The sequence below is a fragment of the Protopterus annectens genome, chromosome 3.part0 (assembly GCF_019279795.1).
Source record: "Protopterus annectens isolate FY-2018-M chromosome 3.part0, PAN1.0, whole genome shotgun sequence".
NCBI lineage: Eukaryota > Metazoa > Chordata > Ceratodontiformes > Protopteridae > Protopterus > Protopterus annectens.
The window spans coordinates 507,811,365-507,833,030 of NC_056731.1; the positions used below are offsets into that span (position 1 = coordinate 507,811,365).

Consider the following 21,666-nt stretch of genomic DNA (forward strand, 5'->3'; position numbering starts at 1 on the left):
GAACAAGTGAGGGTGAATGAGAAGACCCTTGTCTTGTGTGAGAAGATCCATACTGTGATGTAACCTGGGATGATTGCACATGCCCAGGTGAAAGAGAAGTGGGAACCAGTGCTGTCTGGACCAAAAGGGAGTCACCAGCAAGATTTTAGGTGTGTCCCACATGATTGTGTGCAAGATCCTGAGAAGTAGAGGAAGAGGAGGACAGGCATGCAGGAATATCCCCCTGCAAGAAAAAGACATGGTGTCCACTTTACAAGTCAGTGGCCTTCAAAATCTGGAACATAACTGGGGAAGTTGTCTGTTCAGACAGCTGGCCAAAAGATCTAGTTTAGGAGTAACCCACTGATGGACAATGCCCAGAAACAAATCTCTGAGAAGCATCCATTTGTGAGGATGTGTCCTGGACCTGTTCAGAGAGTTTGCCACTAGTCTCTCCTCTGAAGGGATGCAAACCGCTTAAATGATCCAAGAGATGGTGGATCGCAAAATCCCAAGCCTGACGAGCCAGCCTGCAAAGAAAGTAAAACTTTGTGCCCCCACTTTTTGTTGATGCAACACACGATTGTGGTACTGTCTATAAAAAACTTCAGAGGACCTGGAACCCAAAGGGACTAAAAGGTTTAAAGAGTTAGGATTAGAGCCCTCATCTCTTCGATATTGATGTGGTCTGACATTTGATGGAACCAGAAACCCTGAACATTCAAATTGTTGGAAGAAACTCCCCAACCTTGAACAGAAGAATACATGTAGAGCTCTTGAGAAGGAAGACGAACCTGAAAAGGCAGACCTAGGTTTAGGGAGATCTGCTGAATCCACAGTGGATTTTGAGTCAAAGTAAATGATGGAATGGAAACTCCAGCATATGGCAGTTCTGGAGCCAAACAGTCTAGAGATACTACTGAAAATTCCTTGGGAACAATCACACTTAGTGTTTTATCATATGGATTGCTGTATCCCCAAGGTATAATTCCTCAAAAGGAGAATCAGGAGACAAAGAATCTTTTTCATTAGACCCCAAAGCCAAAACAGAGTGCATCTGTGTGGAATGCGCCAAGGATACCGCAGAGTCCAACACCTCATCAGAATAATCAGAATCTCTAGGTCTCTTAGATGGGGAGTATGATCAGGGAGCAGCAGCAGTAAAAGCAGAGACCGACAATCACTGAGGGAGGTTCAGAGCCATGAGGGCATTAAATAGCTCCCAAGTAAAATCCTGCTGCTCTTTGTGAGGATCCTTTCCCACAGTATCCACATTTGGTTTTCTGTTTCATTTTTAAAGGAATACCTGCCTTGACAAATCTAGGAAGGTCATGCCCTTGCCTGGATCTACTGAGGGTGCCAGGCACCTCTTCCTTAAATATAATTTGAGGAAGCCCTCCAGGCACTTCAGATATAAATCATCCATGGTTTACATATGTACCAGATGTATGCACAACCTGAGTGGATATGCAAGTAGGCAACTCTATGTCAGCCTCTAACTGGATCATGGTAGAGGGACCTGGCATTAGCAGCAGATAGTCTTCAGGTTCTTTATCCAGCCTGAGAGAGACATCTCGTTGAGGCTGGACAGCAACAGATTCAGTACGTGTATTTTAGCTTTTTTCTTAAGAGTAGCTAATCTTTGGGGTGGGTGGATTCAGCCATGGTACCTTGGGTTAATAACTTGAAATGTTGATTTTTCCAGATAAACAGAAAGGGAAGACAAATTCCTGATAGATATCTCACCAAGAATGGTCATGTCATCATCATCTTTTGGCTGTTCCCATTAGGGGTCGCCACAGCGGATCATCTATTTCCATTTCTTCCTGTCCTCTGCATCTTGCTCTGTCACACCAACCACCTGCATGTCCTCTCTCACCACATCCATAAACCTTATCTGTTACCTGGTGGCTTCATCCTTAGCATCTTTTTCCCAATATACTCAGCATCCCTCCTCAGCACATGTCCAAACCAACGTAATCTTGCCTCTCTGGCTTTGTCTCCATACCGTCCAACCTGGGCGGACCCTTTAATATACTTATTCCTAATCTTGTCCACCCTCGTCACACCCAATGCAAATCTTAACATCTTTAACTCTGTCACATACAGCTCTAACTCCTGCCTTTTTGTCAATGCCACTGTCTCCAAACCATATAACATAGCTGGTCTCACTACCCTCTTGTAGACCTTCCCTTTCACTCTTACTGGTACTCGTCTGTCACAAATCACTCCTGACACTCTTCTCCACCCACTCCATCCTACCTGTACTCTCTTCTTTACCTCTCTTCCACACTCACCATTACTCTGAACTATTGATCCCAAGTATTTAAACTCATCCACCTTCGCCACCTCTACTCCTTGCATCCTCACCATTCCTCTATCCTCCCTCTCATTCACACACTTATATTCTGTCTTAGTCCTGCTGACCTTCATTCCTCTTCTCTCTAGAGCATATCTCCATCTCTCCAGGGTCTCCTCCACCTCTACTCTCACTACAGATCACAATGTCATCTGCAAACATCATAGTCCACGGGGACTCCTGTCTGATATCGTCTGTCAACCTGTCCATCACCATTGCAAATAAGAGAGGGCTCAGAGCTGATCCTTGATGTAATCCCACCTCCACCTTGAACACATCCATCACTCCCACCGCAGACCTCACTGCTGTCACACTACCTTCGTTCATATCCTGTACCACTCTTACATACTTCTCTGACACTCCCGACTTCCTCATATAATACCACAACTCCATTCTAGGCACCCTGTCATAATGCTTTCTCTCAGTCTACAAAAACACAATGCAACTCCTTCTGACCTTCTCTGTACTTCTCCATCAACACTCTCAGAGCAAACATCGCATCTGTAGTGCTCTTTCCCAGCATGAAACCATACTGCTGATCACTAATCACGTCCCTTCTTAACCTAGCTTCCACTACTCTTTCTCATAACTTCATGCTGTGACTGATCAATTTAATCCCTGTGTAATTACTACAGCTCTGCACATCACCCTTCTTAGAAATTGGTACCAAAACACTTTCTCCATTCCTCAGACATCCTCTCACTTTCCAAAATTATGGTCGTGTATAGCACCTAAACAAAAAAGGTATTTCTCATGTCTATCTTTAGGAGAAATCTTATAAAGAAAACATTTATGCAATGTAGAACATATATAAATAAAAAAAATGTTAATATGGTTTGTTTTCTTTTCATGAATTTATACCTATGTTTTAAATGATAATTTGATAAAGGTAAAATAACAACAAAACAGTATGGCTAAAACTATAATAGGTTTCTGCAAGACTAATTTGTGGGTGCAGCCAGATATTTCAACTATGCACTCTATGCTTTTAACAACATAGCTTTTATAATATCCAAACATATAAGAGACAGTGTCACTAAGCAAGACAAATACTATCTCTCTCAAATGTTATCTGTGCATCAAAGGTAACAATGTGCACCTAATTACAGCACGTCTGAAACTGATAGGCTTAGTTTAAAACCCATTTTCACAAAATAGATTTTACTGGGACAACAAACCTAGAGCTATTATTAATGATGACTTAGAAGTCACAATGAATGACAAATTAAAATAAAAATGATTTATGGAATGACTGGGAGAAGTATGGTATGTTGCAGAAAACAGGTCATGATCCTACAAAACAGTCATGAAATGTTACATGTAGCACTGCATAAAGTTCTAGAAATCAGATTATGAACAAAGTTATCAGATGAACAAATTTGCTGCTGTTAAAACCAGAAAAGATGGTTTAGCGACTGCAACAGATACTATATGAGGAAAACAATCAAAATAGCAGTGAGACACACTTAAAATGATGAATGACTGAAACACCGAACAGCATTAAGTTTGACCACAAAAGGTTGAAAACAGTTAACTTTGAGATTGCAATACAGCAGGGACTGGATTTCTGCCCTTTCCCCACTGAAGCATACGTCAGAGCTGGTATATATAATTAGCAGGGGGTGCAGCACTCTACATGGAGGTACAGGGGGGATTTGCTCTGTAGCACAGAATGTGTACAAGTTTTTAGACCTTTTGTGTTCGATCTTGTACCATTCGGTATTTCAAACATTCAGCATTTTAAATGTATTCCTATAGAAGCATTTGTACATTTAGAAAAACAGAAGAATGAGGTAAAGTGAAGTTGTAGATAAAAATAAAAAAGAAGTTATATACTCACCATAACGTTCCATCTGTGTTGTCCATTTTCATTCATTCCTCAACTACTGGGACAGAGTCCCCATTTACAACAACCTTGGGTGGCCCTCATGGAAGTTTGTTCCAGAGAACCACAGAACCAAAGGCAGCACTATTTCTGGACATGATGTCCCATCTGTAATGAGAAATAAAGATATGTGTATTAGATCAAGTGACAGCTGCAGAAATATCATCAATAGAGGCCATAGCCCAAAAGGCAGCCGATGTAGACATTGACCTGGTTGAATGTGCTTTTGGTTGCCTTGGTAAGGTTATGACTCTCAAGGAATAAACAAAGGAAATAGAATCTGTTATCCATTTAGCCAGCATAGTTTCTGAAACTGATCTTCCCAATTTTTTTTTTATTACTAATGGAGTCAAATAATTGATCGTTTTTTCTAAATTCCTAGGTCCTGAGAAGGTAAAAACGAAGTTGCCTATGTACATCAAGAAGCTGAAGGATGTATTCACCTTTGTTTTCAAATATGGGGAAGAAAGCTGGCAAATTGATGACTTGATTGATGTTGGCTTTTCATAAGGAAGGAAGGATTTGTGTATAAAGTAACCCTGTCTTTGTAAAATATCAAATAAGGTTGTTTGGAAAATAGTGCTTGGAGTTCAGATACTCGTCTTGCAAAAGTTATAGCCACCAGAAAGACAGTTTTTCCAAGAAAGAAACTTGAGGTCTACTTTAGCTGATGGATCAAAGTGATACAAGTACTAAGGTTTGCAAAACCATAGTGAGGTCCCAAGGTGGAGTAAGTTCTTTATTGGAGGTCTAAGTAAAAAGGTACCCCTAATAAAGGCCTTACATAATTTAGATGACGCTACAGGAGAAACATCACCTCTGATGTGATAGTTCAAGATGGCTGCTAACTGAACCTTAATAGTGGAAAAACGTGCTCTGCTTTGAATAACTTGAGGCAAGAAAATCTAGAAAAGCTGAAGGCAGAGTTGTAAACGGATCTAACTCTCTCTGATGAGCTGAGCCCAAAAGCAAAACCTTTTCCATTTACTTTTATAAATTCTCCTAGTTGAAGATTTATGACAAGAGACTAGGATTTTTCAAACTGGGGAGGAAAGCCTGGAATGTCTAGCCATCATCGGAATTGGAGAAACCATACGTTCAACTTGAGGTCTGCAATATCCAGGTGAATCTGCCCTGATGGGTGAGACAGGTCATCTGGACTGGGATCCAGCATTCAAGGAGGGCATACTACATGACAGCAAAGGAAAGGGAACCACACCTGTTGAGGTAAAAAGGAAGTAGTGAGGATTACTGTGCTCTTCAACCAAAGTGCTTTCGGAAGAAACTTGGGGATAAGAAGCAGGCAAGAATAAGCATAAAGGAGACTGGAAGGCTAAACATGGACTCGTGCATCTCTCTGTGACTGTTCCTGGGGTGGGATAAGGGCAAAGAACCTGCTGCATTTGTTGTTTAGAGAAGATGCAAATAGGTCACAGCAAGGTTGACCTCATTTGTGGGTGATCTTGTTCGTCAGTAATTGGCTGAGAGACCACTTGTTAGGCATGAGGATAGTCCTGCTGAGTGTGTCCGTTAGCATGTTGGATTTCCCTGGAATGTGCATCACAACAAGAAAACAGTTGGATGACATCGCCCATTGCCATACTCTCACTGCTTCCCAACAATAGGAGTAGGATTTGGTTCCCCTGTTTGTTAATGTGCCAGACTACTAACATGTTGTCCATTTGTACTGCAACAGTACCTAGAGGGAGAAAGTTCTGAAAAACGTGCAATGTTAAAAGCATTGCACTCATCTCTAAGACACTAATATGCAAATTGGTCTCTAGTGGGAACCAGGTGCCTTGAACAGTCCATCCCAAGTAATACCCCCAACCGCATCTAGGAGGTGTATATAGTCAATGTGGCATTGGAGGGAGAAGCATAAATGGACGACCTTGACCAATTTCCTCGGAGTAAATCCACCAAAGAAGAGACTTTCTGCAAGCCTGAAACAATTTTACTGGATGTTTTACAGGATGATGATGAAATGACCATTGCACTGCTAGGGTCCATTGAAGAATTCTCATGTGGAGACAAGCAGTGGGAATTTATTTTACTTTACATTTGTTTACTGGGAATGTCCGACTGGGCAAGAAGCCTGTTTTCAGCAGAGGCCCAGGAGAAAAGCTCCACTAGAATACATCTAAGAAAACTGACAGCAATTTTTGTCAACTAACAACAGAGAAATAAGTAATGTATAAGGAAAAAATGAAAATTTACATACAGTAATAAGGAAAATTACACAGTGGAACAAAAATACAGCACAACATGTCAGCATGAAAGGTCAATACTCTATACAGTATTATATGATCTGCAGAGTATTTTTATAGTAAAATGAAACATTGTTACTATCCTAAAAAAAGATACGTTTCATCCAACAGTCCATTTTGGGTGTACTTCAGAAGAGAGTACAGTGGTAATACCTGGGCTAAATATAAGAGGGAGAGGGAAACAGAATGCAGAGAAAGAAGGCAGTGAGTGGAATGAGTGGAGTGGTTTAGTGTGGCTTAGTAGGTGTAGAGAAAGTAATGAAGGTCATCCTGGTGAAGTGCAGGAGCATAGCCAGATGTTTGTTAAGTGTTAGAGAAGTAACCTAAAATTGGAAGTATGGTGTTTCAAATGTGTTGGGGAATGGAATTCCATTTTTTGGATATCTGATTAGAGAAGAGAGAATCCCCAAAGCTATTGTTAGCCTTAGTGACTTTTAGGAGGAGTTTGTCAGAAGATCTCAGTATTCTAGCACTACTGCATTCCTGAATTAATTTTTGAGTGCAGGGCAGTTACTGGGTTTATGAACTATGGAGTGGGCAACAGTTAGTTGGTTCAGGGATAACAGATTAGGGAGTTCGATCCAGTTTAGTTCACAAATGGCATTGCAGACCTGAGGGCTGTGGTGAGAGCAAAGCGCAGGAATCTGAACTGATTAATGGCAGGCTTCCAGTCAGAAGCATAAATATCTTCAAGAGTACCTGTTCATTTTCATGTGATAGTATGCATTCTGAAGACTAATTAAGCACATCCAATCATCCTTCTGGAGAGAGGCAGCATGACAATCATGATCATCTAGAATTTGGAATTCTTTACAAACTGGTTCAAATAAATGAGATCAAAGATAGGTCTCAGGTCCCATGTCTTTTTTGGCACTAAAAAGGACCTTGAGTAGATTCTGGATCCTGTTTGGTCTGGAGGGACCTCTTGGATGACTCTTTTGTCCAGCAACTTTCTGATCTCTTGATTTGCTAGCTCCCTTTGATTAGGTGGAACACTGGTTGGGAGGAACATTGGGGAAAGTCTTCCTTGCTTTTACAGGAATTTGTAAAAAGGGAATAAAATACCCCCTTGATATGATCCCTTGCACCCAAGAGTCGCTTGTGATGGCTATCCAGGCTTTTTGGTACAACAACAAGCACCCCACCCCGACTGCCACCAGAGAGGGACAGTCAGGCAACCTTTCTGGAACAATGTAAGGATCTGTCCAAGAAAGAATCTCAAGATCCTTGCTTCTGCAGTCCTCCTCTGCTGCAGGGATGATGTCTACCACTGTAGTTATTCCTCCCTCTGCCTCTGGGTTAAAAATCCCTGCTTGTTTCCTGGAAAGGACCTTGAGATTTTCATAACCACATTTGCTTACTGCCCTGTTGATCCCTAGAGAAAGGCTTCAGCGGGGGGGGGTGGGGGGGTAGAAAAGTGGATTCTGATGGCAGACAAGGTTTTTCCACCCTATTTACTGAGGAAGACTGTCTAACTGTTGGCCCAAAAAAGATGATCCATCAAAGGGAGCACTGATGTATGACACCTTGAAGGGCTCCACAAAATCACACAATCGCATCTAGGCATATCTCCCTATGGCTATGCCTGAAACAGCTGCCCTCAAGGTACCTTTCATGGCATACGAGATAAACCTCATAGACTCATCTGTAATTGACTCTAGAGTGGCCAGTCATGAGGAGAAAGACTTTTGTTGATCTGTGGACATGGACACTGGGGAATAGTTACAGAGTTCCTTTACCAAATCCCTCTGTAATCTGGTGAAATGTGTCAGATAGTTCAGCAATTGCAGGGCAAACGTCACTGATGCATACACTCACTTCACAAACCTGTCCAATACCGTACACTCTCTGTTAGGGGGACGGACAGTGCAGCATTGTTCAGTCAGAAAATTTTTGGTGACTGCTGCCACAACCATGGCATCTACAGGAATCCCTTTAGTCCAGTACTATCAGCAGGGGCACTTAAAATTGTGTTGGGGTGTTTTGGGATAGTTTCCATGGAGTCCAGTTCCTTCCATGCCCGGCGGGAGACGTTTACAAGCTTATCTGCAGGGGGGTAATGCAAGAAGTATATGGGCCAGACCTGAATGGTGTGGCTTCCAAGAACACAGATTTCTCCTGGGAAGGAGTTTGGGAAGCCCAACCACCTTTCTGGTGAAGGACCTCTAAGATGTCTCCAAATGAGACATATTCAGATGAATATCTAATGGACCCTCCTCCCCTCATCAAAATCAGTCTTCTGTGACTGACTCCTGTGAGAAATCCAAGTGCCTACCCCTGGCATGCCCTCTTCCGAGGGACTTCCTCAATGGGATGTTCCAGGGAGGTATCGGAACAGACAGGGAGTTCCCTGGTGGGAACTGCTTGGAAGTTCATCTGGGCTGGCTATCCCTGAGGTGTAGGATGTGAGGACTCAAAGGATCCAAACAGGGAATAGGGCATGGATCTGAAGAAGGGATAGTCAAAACTACTCTGAGATGAGAGAATGCCCACCACCTCAAATGCAGACGGACCAGGAGAACCCAAGGACAATCTCACCAGAGCTGAGGTTTCCACAGCAGACAATTCCTAGAGGCTCACCAACCCTCCACTCTGAGGGAGGAGTCAGAGCCAAGGCATCCAGTGCTAAAAGTCCGAAAGGAACCAACAGCTCTGAAAACTTCGGAGTTAAAGTCAACCCCTTGGATCCAATACCAATACTTTGGCACCAAGAGCTGTTGCGCTCCAACAGTGTCAGAGTCAATTGGGTCAGGGAAGTAGCTGGTGTCAAAGATGAAATAACCTTCGGATCTGAAGGTTCGACTCTCGGGGCTTTTGGATCCAAGGACTCTGAAATGGCTGGTTGGCTTGGAGAAGGAGCAAGTACAGGTTAGGAAGAAAACTGACTGCTCATGGATCCGATGGATGATGGAGCTGGCAAGACTCCCATCTGGATCTGTGTTCTGAGGAATTTTCTCATCATCCTCTCCACCTCTGACTTGGACAGACTATGGGAAGACCTAACTGAAGAGGATGTGGAAGATGGCTTTGACAACTTCTTGGGAGTCTCTGGTAAAAAGGGGGCCATTAATCTCGGGGATACTAGCTCCAGAGAGAACGTAAAAGCCTGATGCCAAGGAGATTTGACAGTAGATGGTATTGGATCCAAAAGGTTCAGATCTGAGGTCTTAAAATCTTCTTTGGTGCCTCTAAAGAAGGTGTAGACGGAGGAGACCAAGCAGGTGAGCATTTACAGCGCTCCCTGGGCTCCTTCAATTTTTGAGGGGAGGTTTGATACCCTGAAGAAGTGCCTGTAGAAGAAGCTGATGCCAGGAGGAGGCCTTTCAAAATTAGTTTATTGCTGCTGTTGCTTATCACTCTCATGTTTAAGGCCGAACAGATGAAACAAGAGGTGTCTAAATGTGCTGGACCCCAACAATAAACACTCTCTCTGTTGACATCAGAATTAGGGATCTTATGCCCACAGGATGTACATTACTTAAATCCAGTCAGCTTATCAGCCATGCTGGAAAACACAAAACAAACAAGCAGGCAGAAAAGGAGTTTTTTCTTTTATTTTAAAGGAGGAAAAGTATCAACTACCAACAATGTTATTGATAAGAAATTACCTAAGGGCAAGTGAGAGTAACTATCAACAATGGCAGTGGAGAAATAATGAAAAGAAAACTTGGTAGAGAAAGTTGCTGAGGGTAAGGGGGCCTAGTTAAATAAGAAAGAAAAGAAAATTTATATAAAGATATCAAAAATAGCTTCACTCACAATACCCCACAATGAGCTTAAGCAATAGCAATCCCAATAGTCTTGAAGAGTGGCAAATGAGATCTGAGGTGGTGTTGTGGTTAGGGGCATTATGGGTAAGGGAGTAGCTCAGTCGGACCCTAGAATTTTTAGAAAGTGGCCGAATCGAATCAGAGATTCGAATCCCAACCCATTCGTTGAGGAACGAATGAAAAAATGACAACATCAGATACTTAGTTTTAAAACATAAATAATGAGGAGAAACTAAATAATTAGCTCAGTATATAAAATGTATTAAGACAAGATGTTGCAACTTTCGGGTAAAAGGAAGTCAAACAGTGGAGAAATAAAACATTTCCCATGAGGTACTGGTGGCAGCAGCAGATACGGCATAAAAAAACGGTACTTCACGTCATATTCTTGTAAAACAGTTAATGCGTAATGCCTACCTTTCTGTCTCTTCATCTGTGGTAAATTGCTGATTGTAGTTGCATGAATTATTTCAACAACAATCTGGTACCTGGGGTAAGAGATGGAAAAACAAAATTATATTAATTTTCATTATATTTTTTTCTAATACAAGCTTGAAATTGAACTTTAGAAATAAAATTGTTATTATGAAGTCTCATCATCAAAATACGAAGAAATGCCACCAACACTATCTAACGCATCAGAAAACCATTAACCTATCCTAAGCTAGAAAGTTATTGGTAATCTCTTATCAGAAAAGAAATAAACAGATCAAGGAGTGCCTTGCTACACCGAAAGAGCTGTGGACATTCATTAAATTCACAGCCTTTAAATGCACTTCCATAGTTTTTGCTTTAATTTAATATTATAAATGGATTACTTCTAAACATACAGCAATGAATGGGCCCCCAAAGTCCCTTACCTAATTACTCTAACAATGGCACAAGCAGCAATTTATGCCCTTTACATGGCTACCCTGCTTTACAAAAAATGTCTGGAAAATTGTTTTTCATTGATTATCACATCCATCATTGTTTTCTGTGAACATTATTAAATGAAATGACAGAAGAACAGGTCCTGCTCACAACCACATGACAGACTCTAAAATAAACAGCTCCTTCTTATTCTTTGCTAAAGGTTAGCCAAGACTATGGAAACAAGTGAAAGGGTATTGCTTCAGCAACCACCTGACACACATGGAGGCCAATGGAGCTGACTGCATTCAGGCATGACTTACATTTCTTTAGACACAGAAGCAATGTACTGCTTATCAGATGTGTGTAAGATATAATTAGAAACAATGCCCCATGTAGTTTGCTGCCAACAGAAAAGCAAATAATACCAAAGCTGATCATGTATGTTGTTAAAGCATGATACATATGAGGCCAGAATAAACAGACATACTTGGTGCATTAAATGTAAATGAAGGCATATGCTTTCATAAGGAAAATGGGTACACCCATCATCAAGGCAAATGCTTCACATCTTAATGTAGCTGTATTATACATTACGACAGAACTTTTTTTTTAATGATTTCTTTCCACTAAGGTGTATCACTGTGAAGGCACACTAACTGAAAGAGTCACCTGATTAGATTACAGAGATCATTTTCTCTACAGACAGCAAATAAATTACTGACCAGCTAACATGAGAAGGGTGGCATAATTTAAAAATGTGCTACTGGAAGGGCCAAAAAAGGGCCATATAGGTGATGTAGTACCTATGGAGCTCCAACCTAATATGAAGAAAAGTCAAAAATAGATCAGTTATAGGGCCAGTTTTTAAGTTCAGGAAAAATAACAAAAGGAGCAAACACTCAATGTTCATAGGTAGGTACTAGGCTATTGGCCCTAGGGCCTATATAAGCCTAGCCAAAGGTACCCTGGCTTTCGCCACCCAAGAAAATTATTTTTCTGTGCCACTGTCGAGCAGAGCCACAGAAGTGATCCCCGGGGTGAATTTCCTATCTCCCATCCAATCATCAAGATTTTTCTTGAAGAGCGCTAATGAGGAGCTTTGTTTGATATAGATAGGTAGTTTGTTCCAGAGTATGGGATGTCTCTGGGACAGGAATCTATCCCTCCAGCATGTTCTGTTTATTGTGGTGACAAGGTTTAGGTCCCTAGACCGTGTAGCTCATAGGAATTGGGATTTCTTTAAGTGGAGCATGTCTAAAAGCTCTGGGTTTGACATAGATCTGTGTGTTAGGCAGAGATCGCCTCTGAGTAGGCGATATGCAACGGAGTAAAGCTGCAGTTTTTTGAGACGGTCTGCATAGGGCATCAGTTTGAGGCCAGTAATCCTCTTTGTGAGGTACTTTCCAGTTGTTGTAGATGTCTTGTGAGGTACATACCAAAAGGGGCATTGTACTCTATAATGGGTCTAATGAGTGATGAGTAGAGGGGAACAATGACCTCTTTTTTCCTGGATGAGAAACCTTTTGTGATGAGGTGTGCCAAGTAGAAGGATTTCCTGACTACTGTGGTGATGTGATTATCAAAAGAGAGACTACTGTCCACCTGTGTCCCAAGGTCTCTTATCACACTTTCAGTGTTAAGTAGACTACTGCCTATGTGGTCATGGGTACTGAGTTTTTACCAAAAGGGATGACAATGCACTTTTTGGCATTGAGCTTGAGGCCATGGCTTTGACACCAGGCATCTGTCTCAGCGAGGCCCTATTGTAGGATGTCCACATCTTTTGGAGTTTTGATTATGGCTCCTAGTTTGCAGTCATCTGCAAACTTCATTAGCCAAAGACCTTCTGTGTTGCCCTGTACTTCAGAGAAGTAGATACCAAACAGGAGAGGACCCAGGACTGAACCTTGTGGTACTCCAGTTGTCACTGGTCTGAAGTTGGATTTGGAGTCTGCTACATTCACATTGTGGGTTCTGTCCATGAGCCAGTTGGCAACCCATCTTGTGACATACAGATTTATACCTAGTTTAATGAGTTTATCTATAATTCCAGAGTGGGGGATGGTGTCGAAAGCCTTGGCGAGATCTAGATAGGCTGTGTGAACCACCTTACCCTCATCTACAGCTTTGGTGACTGCTTCAAAGAAGTCTATCAGGTTTAGGAGACATGATCTGCCTTTTACAAACCCGAACTGGGTGGGGTCTTGAATTTGGAGAATACCAATGTCATTGTTTATAAGTTCCATGATGATACGTTCCATAGCCTTGCAGACCAGGCTCGTTAGGCTAATGGGGCGGTAGTTTCCGGGGTCTGTGGTGGCTCCCCCTTTGTGGAGTGGGATAACTGTCATTGTGCGCCATTCAGTGGGCACATAGCCTGAGGTGAGGCTATGATTGAACAAGGTACTTATGTGGGGTGCCAGTTCATTCTGTAGTTCATGTAGAATACAGCCTGGGATGTCGTCAGGTCCCATGAATGCTGCGTTCTTGGCTTTGGATAGTGTGTTTCCTACCTGTGCAGCCGTGATTACAGGAACTTTGCATTCTTCTGGTATAGAGATGGGCCCTTTAGGGGATGATAGAGGGGTAAAGTTAGCGCTGAACCTATCTGCCAGGATGTTGGCAATATCAGTTGGTTCTGTATATTTAGTGCCATTGTGCTGTAACTCAGAGCAGATCTGAGTGTTGCCATTGAGATTCTTGACATAGCTGTAGAATGCTTTGTGGTTGTCTTTAGAGTCAGTGGCGATTTTGTTTTCATAACTACCTTTGGAGGATTTTATGAGGGATCTCAACATCTTACAGAGGCTGACCAGGGAGTTTCTCCAATCATGGGATTTTACTATTTTTTGCAACAGTTTCTTTCTTCTGTTGTAGAGTTTGTTTATGGCAGGGGACCACCAGATTGGCTTCCTTTTTTATAGTATCTTGGTTCGGTTAGGGATTGCACGATCCATGCACTCATGTAAGTGCTTATAAAGTGCATTTGTGTAGGATTCAGCAGTCACACCTCTACTGTCCGTCAGCATGGGTGTTGTGAAGTTTGCCACTTCTGTCTTAAGAAGCGTGAAGTTGGCTTTGGAGAAATTTTTTGCTGTGGTTTCCCTAATGGGGGGGTAGGGAAGGGATGTGGATGTCTAGGGTGATTAGCTTGTGGTCGGATCTGACCAATGAGGAATTGACCTCTGGTGTGGAGCACCGGTTGCCCATGTTGGTAATTACCAGGTCTAGGATATTGCTGCCCCTGGTGGATAAGCTGATCCATGGCATTGGAATTTATGAATTCCAGAAAACGTTGAGCACAAGAGTTGGTACATGAGTAGTTTTCCCAGTTAATGGTAGGGTAGTTGATATCGCCCATTATTAGGGTGTTAGGTTGTACCCTAATAATTTCCAGTGTATTAAGAAATGAGGAGTGGGAATCCTGGGGCATGGTGGGGGATCTGTAGCTGATTGGCCTTCTCAAATGTTCTCCCTGTATTGGGTAGAATGAGGTAATGACACTAGACTGGGAGGAGGGTCCCAGATCAAATTTACAGTAGGGATGGGCAACTGCTATCAGAAACAAACAAGTTATCAGAAACAAACAACACGACAAATGCTTAATAAAAGTGGACAATTTCCAGTTAATACCTTACACACAGTGAAACTAGCTAGAAAAATATACAGTACACAAAGTGCTATAGATAACTTGAAATAATAAGCAAAAAAACAGGATACTTAATGTTATATATTATAGATTCGAGTTTGCTCAGTGTCCTTCCTTCGATTAGCTCAAGTGTGAAATGGCAGAAACACTCATAACTTAACTTCTTAGGTAACAGAATGTTGAAACCTGAGACAACTTTTAAGAAACAAAAAGCTCAAAAGAACCAATGAGGTGCTTGGTCTAAGCTGTAGTCCAGGTGACCTCAGTCAGCCAATGACCTTAAACAATTCTCTCACTGAAATGCCTGATGGCTTTGGCTAAACCAAGATGTCCCTGAATATGTGCTCAGATACACAGCCTCCACAAACACTAGGCCCAAATACAAGCCTGAATATGGATAATGCTACAAATATCCACACTACTTAAATAAACTCCAGAAATGTTTCTCACAGCAGAAAAGCAGCAGTGAGCCTTTAAATGAAAGTTTTAAACAGCTAAAGGAGCCTCTAGAGAAAGCGTTTAACTGCAACAAGTTATCAGAAACAAACAAGTTATCAAAAACAAACAACCCAACAGATGCTTAATAAACGTGGACAATTCCAGTTAATATCTCACACACACACAGTGAAACTAGCTAGAAAAATATACAGTACACAAAGTGCTATAGATAACTTGAAAAAATAAGCAAAAAAACAGGATACTTAATGTTATATATTATAGATTTGAGTTTACTCAGTGTCCTTCCTTCGATAAGCTCAGTGTGAAATGGCAGAAACACTCACAACTTAACTTATTTTATATGGAAACACAGCATGCCACACAAAGATCTTGTTATAGCAGTTATTTTTTCCCACTATTAGGGGGTTTAAAAACTGTCACCCTTCTAGGATGCGAGTGACAGTGCTACACTTAACATTAATTGCTCATGGTTGTCTCTATGTGCTTACTTTTCTTACAACTTGTATAATCCTGTTCAACAACTTTGTTGGCTATTTTAAATCCTTAGCAAAATTAATACGAAAAAAATGGAATTTGAAACACTTTTGAGACTGGATTTTAAAAACATCAAGGCAATACAAGGTGAAATAAATGCACATGACCATAAGTCTTTGAACCTAAAAACAGATTATAATGACAGATAAGGCCTGCTTGACCCACATACTCTGACCATTTCACTATCTACTGTATAAGCACCAAATTCTACTTCTTAGTAATGTATTTCCTTTTCTTGTAACCTTCATAAACACTGTTAATTGTTTGAGCTATGTATAGTTAAATTATATAAATTTTCTGATCCTATCACTTCTTCAGGAAGGCTGCTCCAATCATTCACCCACCTTTTCTGTGAAATGATTTCTCATGTGCACCCTGAACCACTAACCCTCTATCACCACTTTTTTTTTTTTTACAATTGAATTTTCTCAAATGGAATCCATTAGGATTCTACTGACATCCTTCAGGTATCACAGCTTCTTGAGCTTCTATATGCACCTGCTTAGCCTTCCTCCTTCAAAATTTTGAATGTTAAGCAACCTTAAGCTCATTTGGTCACTCTTTGCATGGATTCTAGTCTACTATTTTTTCTGATTTTCTTTGAAGTCTCTCTCTCTCTCCTATGTCCATACAAGGATAGGTCTCTAGAAATGCACACAGTACCTTAGGATGGGCTAATTAAAACTGTGATGCAACACAGGAACGATAGCTTATTGTATTATGCTGGTGGTGTCTTCTTATGCAAGACAGTGTCTAAACACATTTCCTCCTGCTCTTCTCCACTGCTTGTTAACCTTTAAGTTGGTCACCCCATCCCTATTCTGATTTTTACTGTTATTTGTCTGCAACACATGCGCTACTTACACATTTTTGGTTTCCTATAGGCATTGTTTGAAGTTTTGCTGTCTGCTAAGTTTATACTGATATATCTACAAATTGGCGGTGAGGGGGTCAGGAAGCAGCTAAAAGGGTGGGGTAACATTACTGCTGGTCAAGGACTGTTTACCTGTTTATCATAAAGCTACAATCAGTCACTTTCAGCCACAGGCGGCCTCATTACCCCTTCATTTTAGCTACTTTAATGACTATATAGCTTAGATGTCAGGCTGCAGTCAAAAGGGCTTAGCAATAGGTGAAACAGAGTCCTAGATAAGGGATTCCATGACATCCCCCCCCCCCCGCACATTGGTTCAGCAATTTCACCACCTACTGCCCTCCATTCTACTCATCTTGGCCTCACAACACCATCCAGACAGAATAGTTCTTTCATAATATTTACACTTTGCCTTACACTGCAGCTTTTACCTCCATCCTTTTAACACAACCTAACTGACCAAGACTGCACTATAATTACTGTGGAAGAAGCACCTGAACTAAAGTGGGTGTCTGAGGCCATGGGGTTCTAGTTGCTCTATGATGTACTTTGGAGCTTTTTCCAACCTTCTGATCCAATGATGGCCTAAACAAAAATCTTGAGTAAGGAAAGAATTTGAATGGAACAAATAAGTTTAATGCTTATTATTCAACTCTAACAAAATATCAGTTCCCAACAAAACAAAAAGACAAAGTCTTGCAAGGATACTTAAATCTTGGAAAAGTACTTGCCTCCCTAACACTCCCCCCTCCCAAAAAAGACAGTCATCTTGTTTAAAGCCCCACTGTTAGACTGGGATGAAAATTAAAGAACGTATGGTTGCAGGCATATATTTCAATTTTCTGCTGTGTATATACATGTATATAAATGCAAATGATACAGCACCCAAACACAAACTATAATTAACCTTCGTATGAAACACACTCCGAAAAACATGCACAAACCAGGTTTCTCTCCTCAAGAAGGAGCTTCTTCAGTGCTTACTTACACCCTGTGACAATCATCTTTTATAACTTTTCTGTACACCTTGCATGGGAAGCATATGTGTGATATATGACGTCTATAAATTCCAAAGGCTTTGGTATACTGGCTAGACACTGGGTTACTCTAGACAGGAGATCCCTTATGTAAAGAATACTGCAACAGTGATATGGAAGGACATCATGAATGAATGGCATATACCTGCATAACAGATACTGTAAATGTACCCAAATTGAATGTGTGAAAGTTGTTCAGCAATGCTACCAATATCTGACATGACTGACATCTGTAATATACACTTATGCAGTTAACCAAATAACCTGCCCCATGCAACTGAACTACCCATTATAGAAAAAGCAGTCCAAAAAGTCTGCATACCCTAAATTCTCAAAAGTGGAGCAATAAGCATGACAGAAATGGTCTTCACACCTTCAAGTTCACTAGCTACACGGCTACCTTTTGGTGTAGATTCAGCCCTCTGAGCACACTGAAGATGCAAATTAGGTATGAACTTATTAGAATTGCTGAATACCAAATGTTTGACTTCATGCAGCAGATGTAAACAGTGTAGCCTCTACACCATTGCTAGGTGATAATGGCTTACAACTGTGAATGATTACTCTGACAGAAGCAAAACACGGTAATGCACAGACACCTTTCACTTAAGTGGGTGTATCAGTGAGTTTGGAACTAACTGCAGTGAGCTTTTAAACAAAAACTGACACTCCGCATGTATATTTCCTTGGCATACCAGCACATTTTCATGCCTTTGCTGAAAACTGTTCACTGTCATGTATCTGTATCGCACCTTTAAAGAAAAATGAGGGAATATGCACTAGAAATTGTGTGTGTGACAGCAAAGCAGAGATAATGGAAGGATCTCTAAAATACAAAGAGAACATAGAGCAGCAGTTTTGCAGACATATTCACAAATATTGAGTGATCACTCATTCCACTAAATATGCAATCTACACAATTACAATCAACTGAGAATGCACAACTGTATGAAATGTTTAATACTAGATTTGAAATGTAAATTGCTTTATGTACATGATATGACTGGTATTGCAAAGCTGTGTCTGAGACAGAGAGAAACTACAACTGTGTTGTGCAAGTGCAATTGTCTGCTGGTTCAAACACAGACCTGTCTAAATTGTTTAACTTTTGTTTCCCTTTTTTATCGATTTATTTTTGCCTTTACCAGATGCATGGCGTGTGGCACAGTGCAAACACGGTTAGCTGCTAAAGAAAAAAGTGAAAATTTTAATTTCAATTGTCTTAAAAAGTGCAAACATGTTTAGTGGCATTGCAAGTCAATCAGCACTATGAATGGAAATGACTAGAGAAATTCCACCTGTTACCCGACTGTCTCTGTGGCACAAGGTGTAAATACTGTGAGCTACAACTGAGAGAACACAGGTAAAGCAGAATCCCACAGTAGATAATTTTACAGTGAGGAAGGTCATGATGACTACTTACACAACTAATGTGTTCACTATTGCCTTTTCCGTGTGCATGTTGCCCACTTGTGCACAAATACAGTTCACCACTTAAGGAAAAAAATTACAAATTTAATTGAGTTTGCCTTCATTTGCACAAACAAGCTGAGAAACAATATGTGGCTGTCAACACATTGGACAGTACTGAGTGTGGGAAATACACTTGCTGCCTAGCTTTCCTTTGGCACCAGATGTAAATGCAGTGAGTTCATGGTCAGGACAAAGGTAAACAAGGGCTCAAATCCAGCAGACTCTACTTTTTAGTAGGAGAGTCCCACTGTTATTATTCACAAAACTTTGATTATAAAGGAAATACTACATAGCATTAGCTATGTACAACAGGTTGATTGAAATAAAACTATAATTACTGCTTGCATACACATCATACACACACTTTTATAGGTATCATAGCTCATTAATGACTGATATATGAACCCCAGATGATTATGTGTGTAACTGGTTTAACATGACAATGATGATTATGTGACAAAAATGCAGTTGCATATCTCTGATGGACACAACAGTTTGCTGACAATCATCTATATCCCTCAACCCAACTATAATTGTAAAACACAATGTATTGTGCTGTATATATCTTAACTCAAAACTGTACTACTGAAGTCATGCAAGTCTATCCATTTCTAATACACTGTTGGACATCAGTCCTTGATCACAGCTGAGAATGCATAAGCCAGAACCTTTTCATGTCACATGCATACAGGCCTAATTGAAATACAGCACCAGTCACTCTTTAAGCTATGGATCTTTAATAACTATGCTTCACAAACACTTGTTCTGCGACAATGAGGAATAAATATCTGTGAAGAAATGTATACATTCTCTTTTACATAGGTTTGAATCCCACCTGGTACTAATTGCTTTTAACAGTGTCCAAATGCCAAAAAGTATGTGCCAAGTCATCCCTTTGATCCCTCCAAACTCAAGGTTTAAAAGCCACGCCAATGAGCACTTCAGTGTTGACCAATGAACACAGTGTGACCAAGTATAGCATCACACATGACAAACACCACTGTCAAGTTTCACATCATTTCTGTTTCATAAACCCCCTTCCTTTTTGTTTGGCAATGTTTCTCTTTGCTTACCATCATACAGATGCGCCAGGCATGGTTGTGCATGTTTGTGCACTGGTCATAAAACACAATATCTACATTTGGCGGGAAACCATTGCTCCTGTTGTTGAAGGACCTTTGCAGACATGGCAGGAGATGGGAAGGATGTTGATAAATTCGGGGTACAGAAGTGGTGTGTGGAGGAGTCAAAAATCTTTGTTGCACTCCTCATGAAGCTCTACAACTGAAGGCTGCTGCGGAGGGACTGTACTGAGTTTCAGTACATGGCTGAGGCTTGGGATAGCTAGCCAAGGCGGTCTCTAGTGTGACTGGCAAACCACACACTGGGGAGCAGTGTAGGCACCACTACAGTGACCTTAAGAGGTGCAAGCAGGCACAACTTGACCAGTGGCTGGATGAATTTAGAGCTAACACCCTCCAGTTAAGTAAGTATACAGATCAAGCAACTTGAAATTGATATGCAAGGGTACACACAGCCAACACTGGTATGCATAATGCTTTCATGTCTCTTCTTCTCTCGCTCTTTATTTTACAGCTGCAGAGAAAATCATGGAAAACAGGGAGGCACGTGCCGAGAGACTGGCATGACTTAGAGAGGCAAGGGATATGTCTGCACCATAATTGACCCTGATTCTAGTAATTATTGCAATTCCATAGATCAGTATCAGCTTCAGCATGCATATTTTAACTGTAACAGTAAGCATGCATGCTTTCTTCTATAGCTGTTAGTAACTGTATAAGATAAGTGTAACAGTGTATTCAGATTATGTGGGTTCAATTCCCACAAATAACCTATAGATTCACATTCAATAAGTATCTTTTTTAAATTTAAAATGCAGCAATATTGGCATTAATGCCATGTTACTAACTCACTCTGTATCTTTAAAAGCATATATGGAGCATGTGCATATTCCAAGGATTACTTGTAACAATTCACAATCATTTTTAGGTCTGTGAAAGCTCTATAGCTATTATAACAAAGTATGAATGTGACGTCATGGTTCTAATAATATTTTTTTTGTCTCACCCCAAATGCCAAAAAGTATGTGCCAGCTTAACTTTTTTTTTTGGTGGGGGGGATCCAGAATCACAACATTCTGATGTCATACCTTTCTTCCAACAAACCAAATGCATTTCAGCACAGTGAAGTGATTACTGCAGCTCAGCCTGCCAACCCTCCACTGGCTGCTGCACAACACCTAGCACCTCTGGGACGCAACCTGGCATTATGGCCTCCACAACCCCTACCCTACATGGTCCATCCTAATCATGTAGCATTGCCCTGGCTGGTGGTGCTGTGGTACCCTCCAAGAATACGGGGTGGAGATCATATCACCCACCAGGAGCTGCCAGGAATAGCACGCTAACAGAGTGGGCTTGGTGCCCACATCAGCTGAGTGGAGAAGTTGCTCCTAAAAATAAAAAAGAGACTCCGACCTCAAGCAGTTTCACAGGCAACTGAGG

At 41.1% G+C, this 21,666-nt stretch overlaps 1 protein-coding gene across 1 annotated transcript in view; it reads right to left on the bottom strand.

Annotated features, from left to right (window-relative positions):
* SNX25 (sorting nexin 25) overlaps positions 1–21,666 on the bottom strand; it is a 1,427,683-nt gene that overhangs the window by 918,997 nt on the left and 487,020 nt on the right. The window contains exon 6 of the mRNA XM_044064925.1: positions 10,678–10,748. Within this exon, the coding sequence (XP_043920860.1) occupies positions 10,678–10,748 (71 nt within the window). The remainder of the gene's footprint in view (positions 1–10,677; positions 10,749–21,666) is intronic.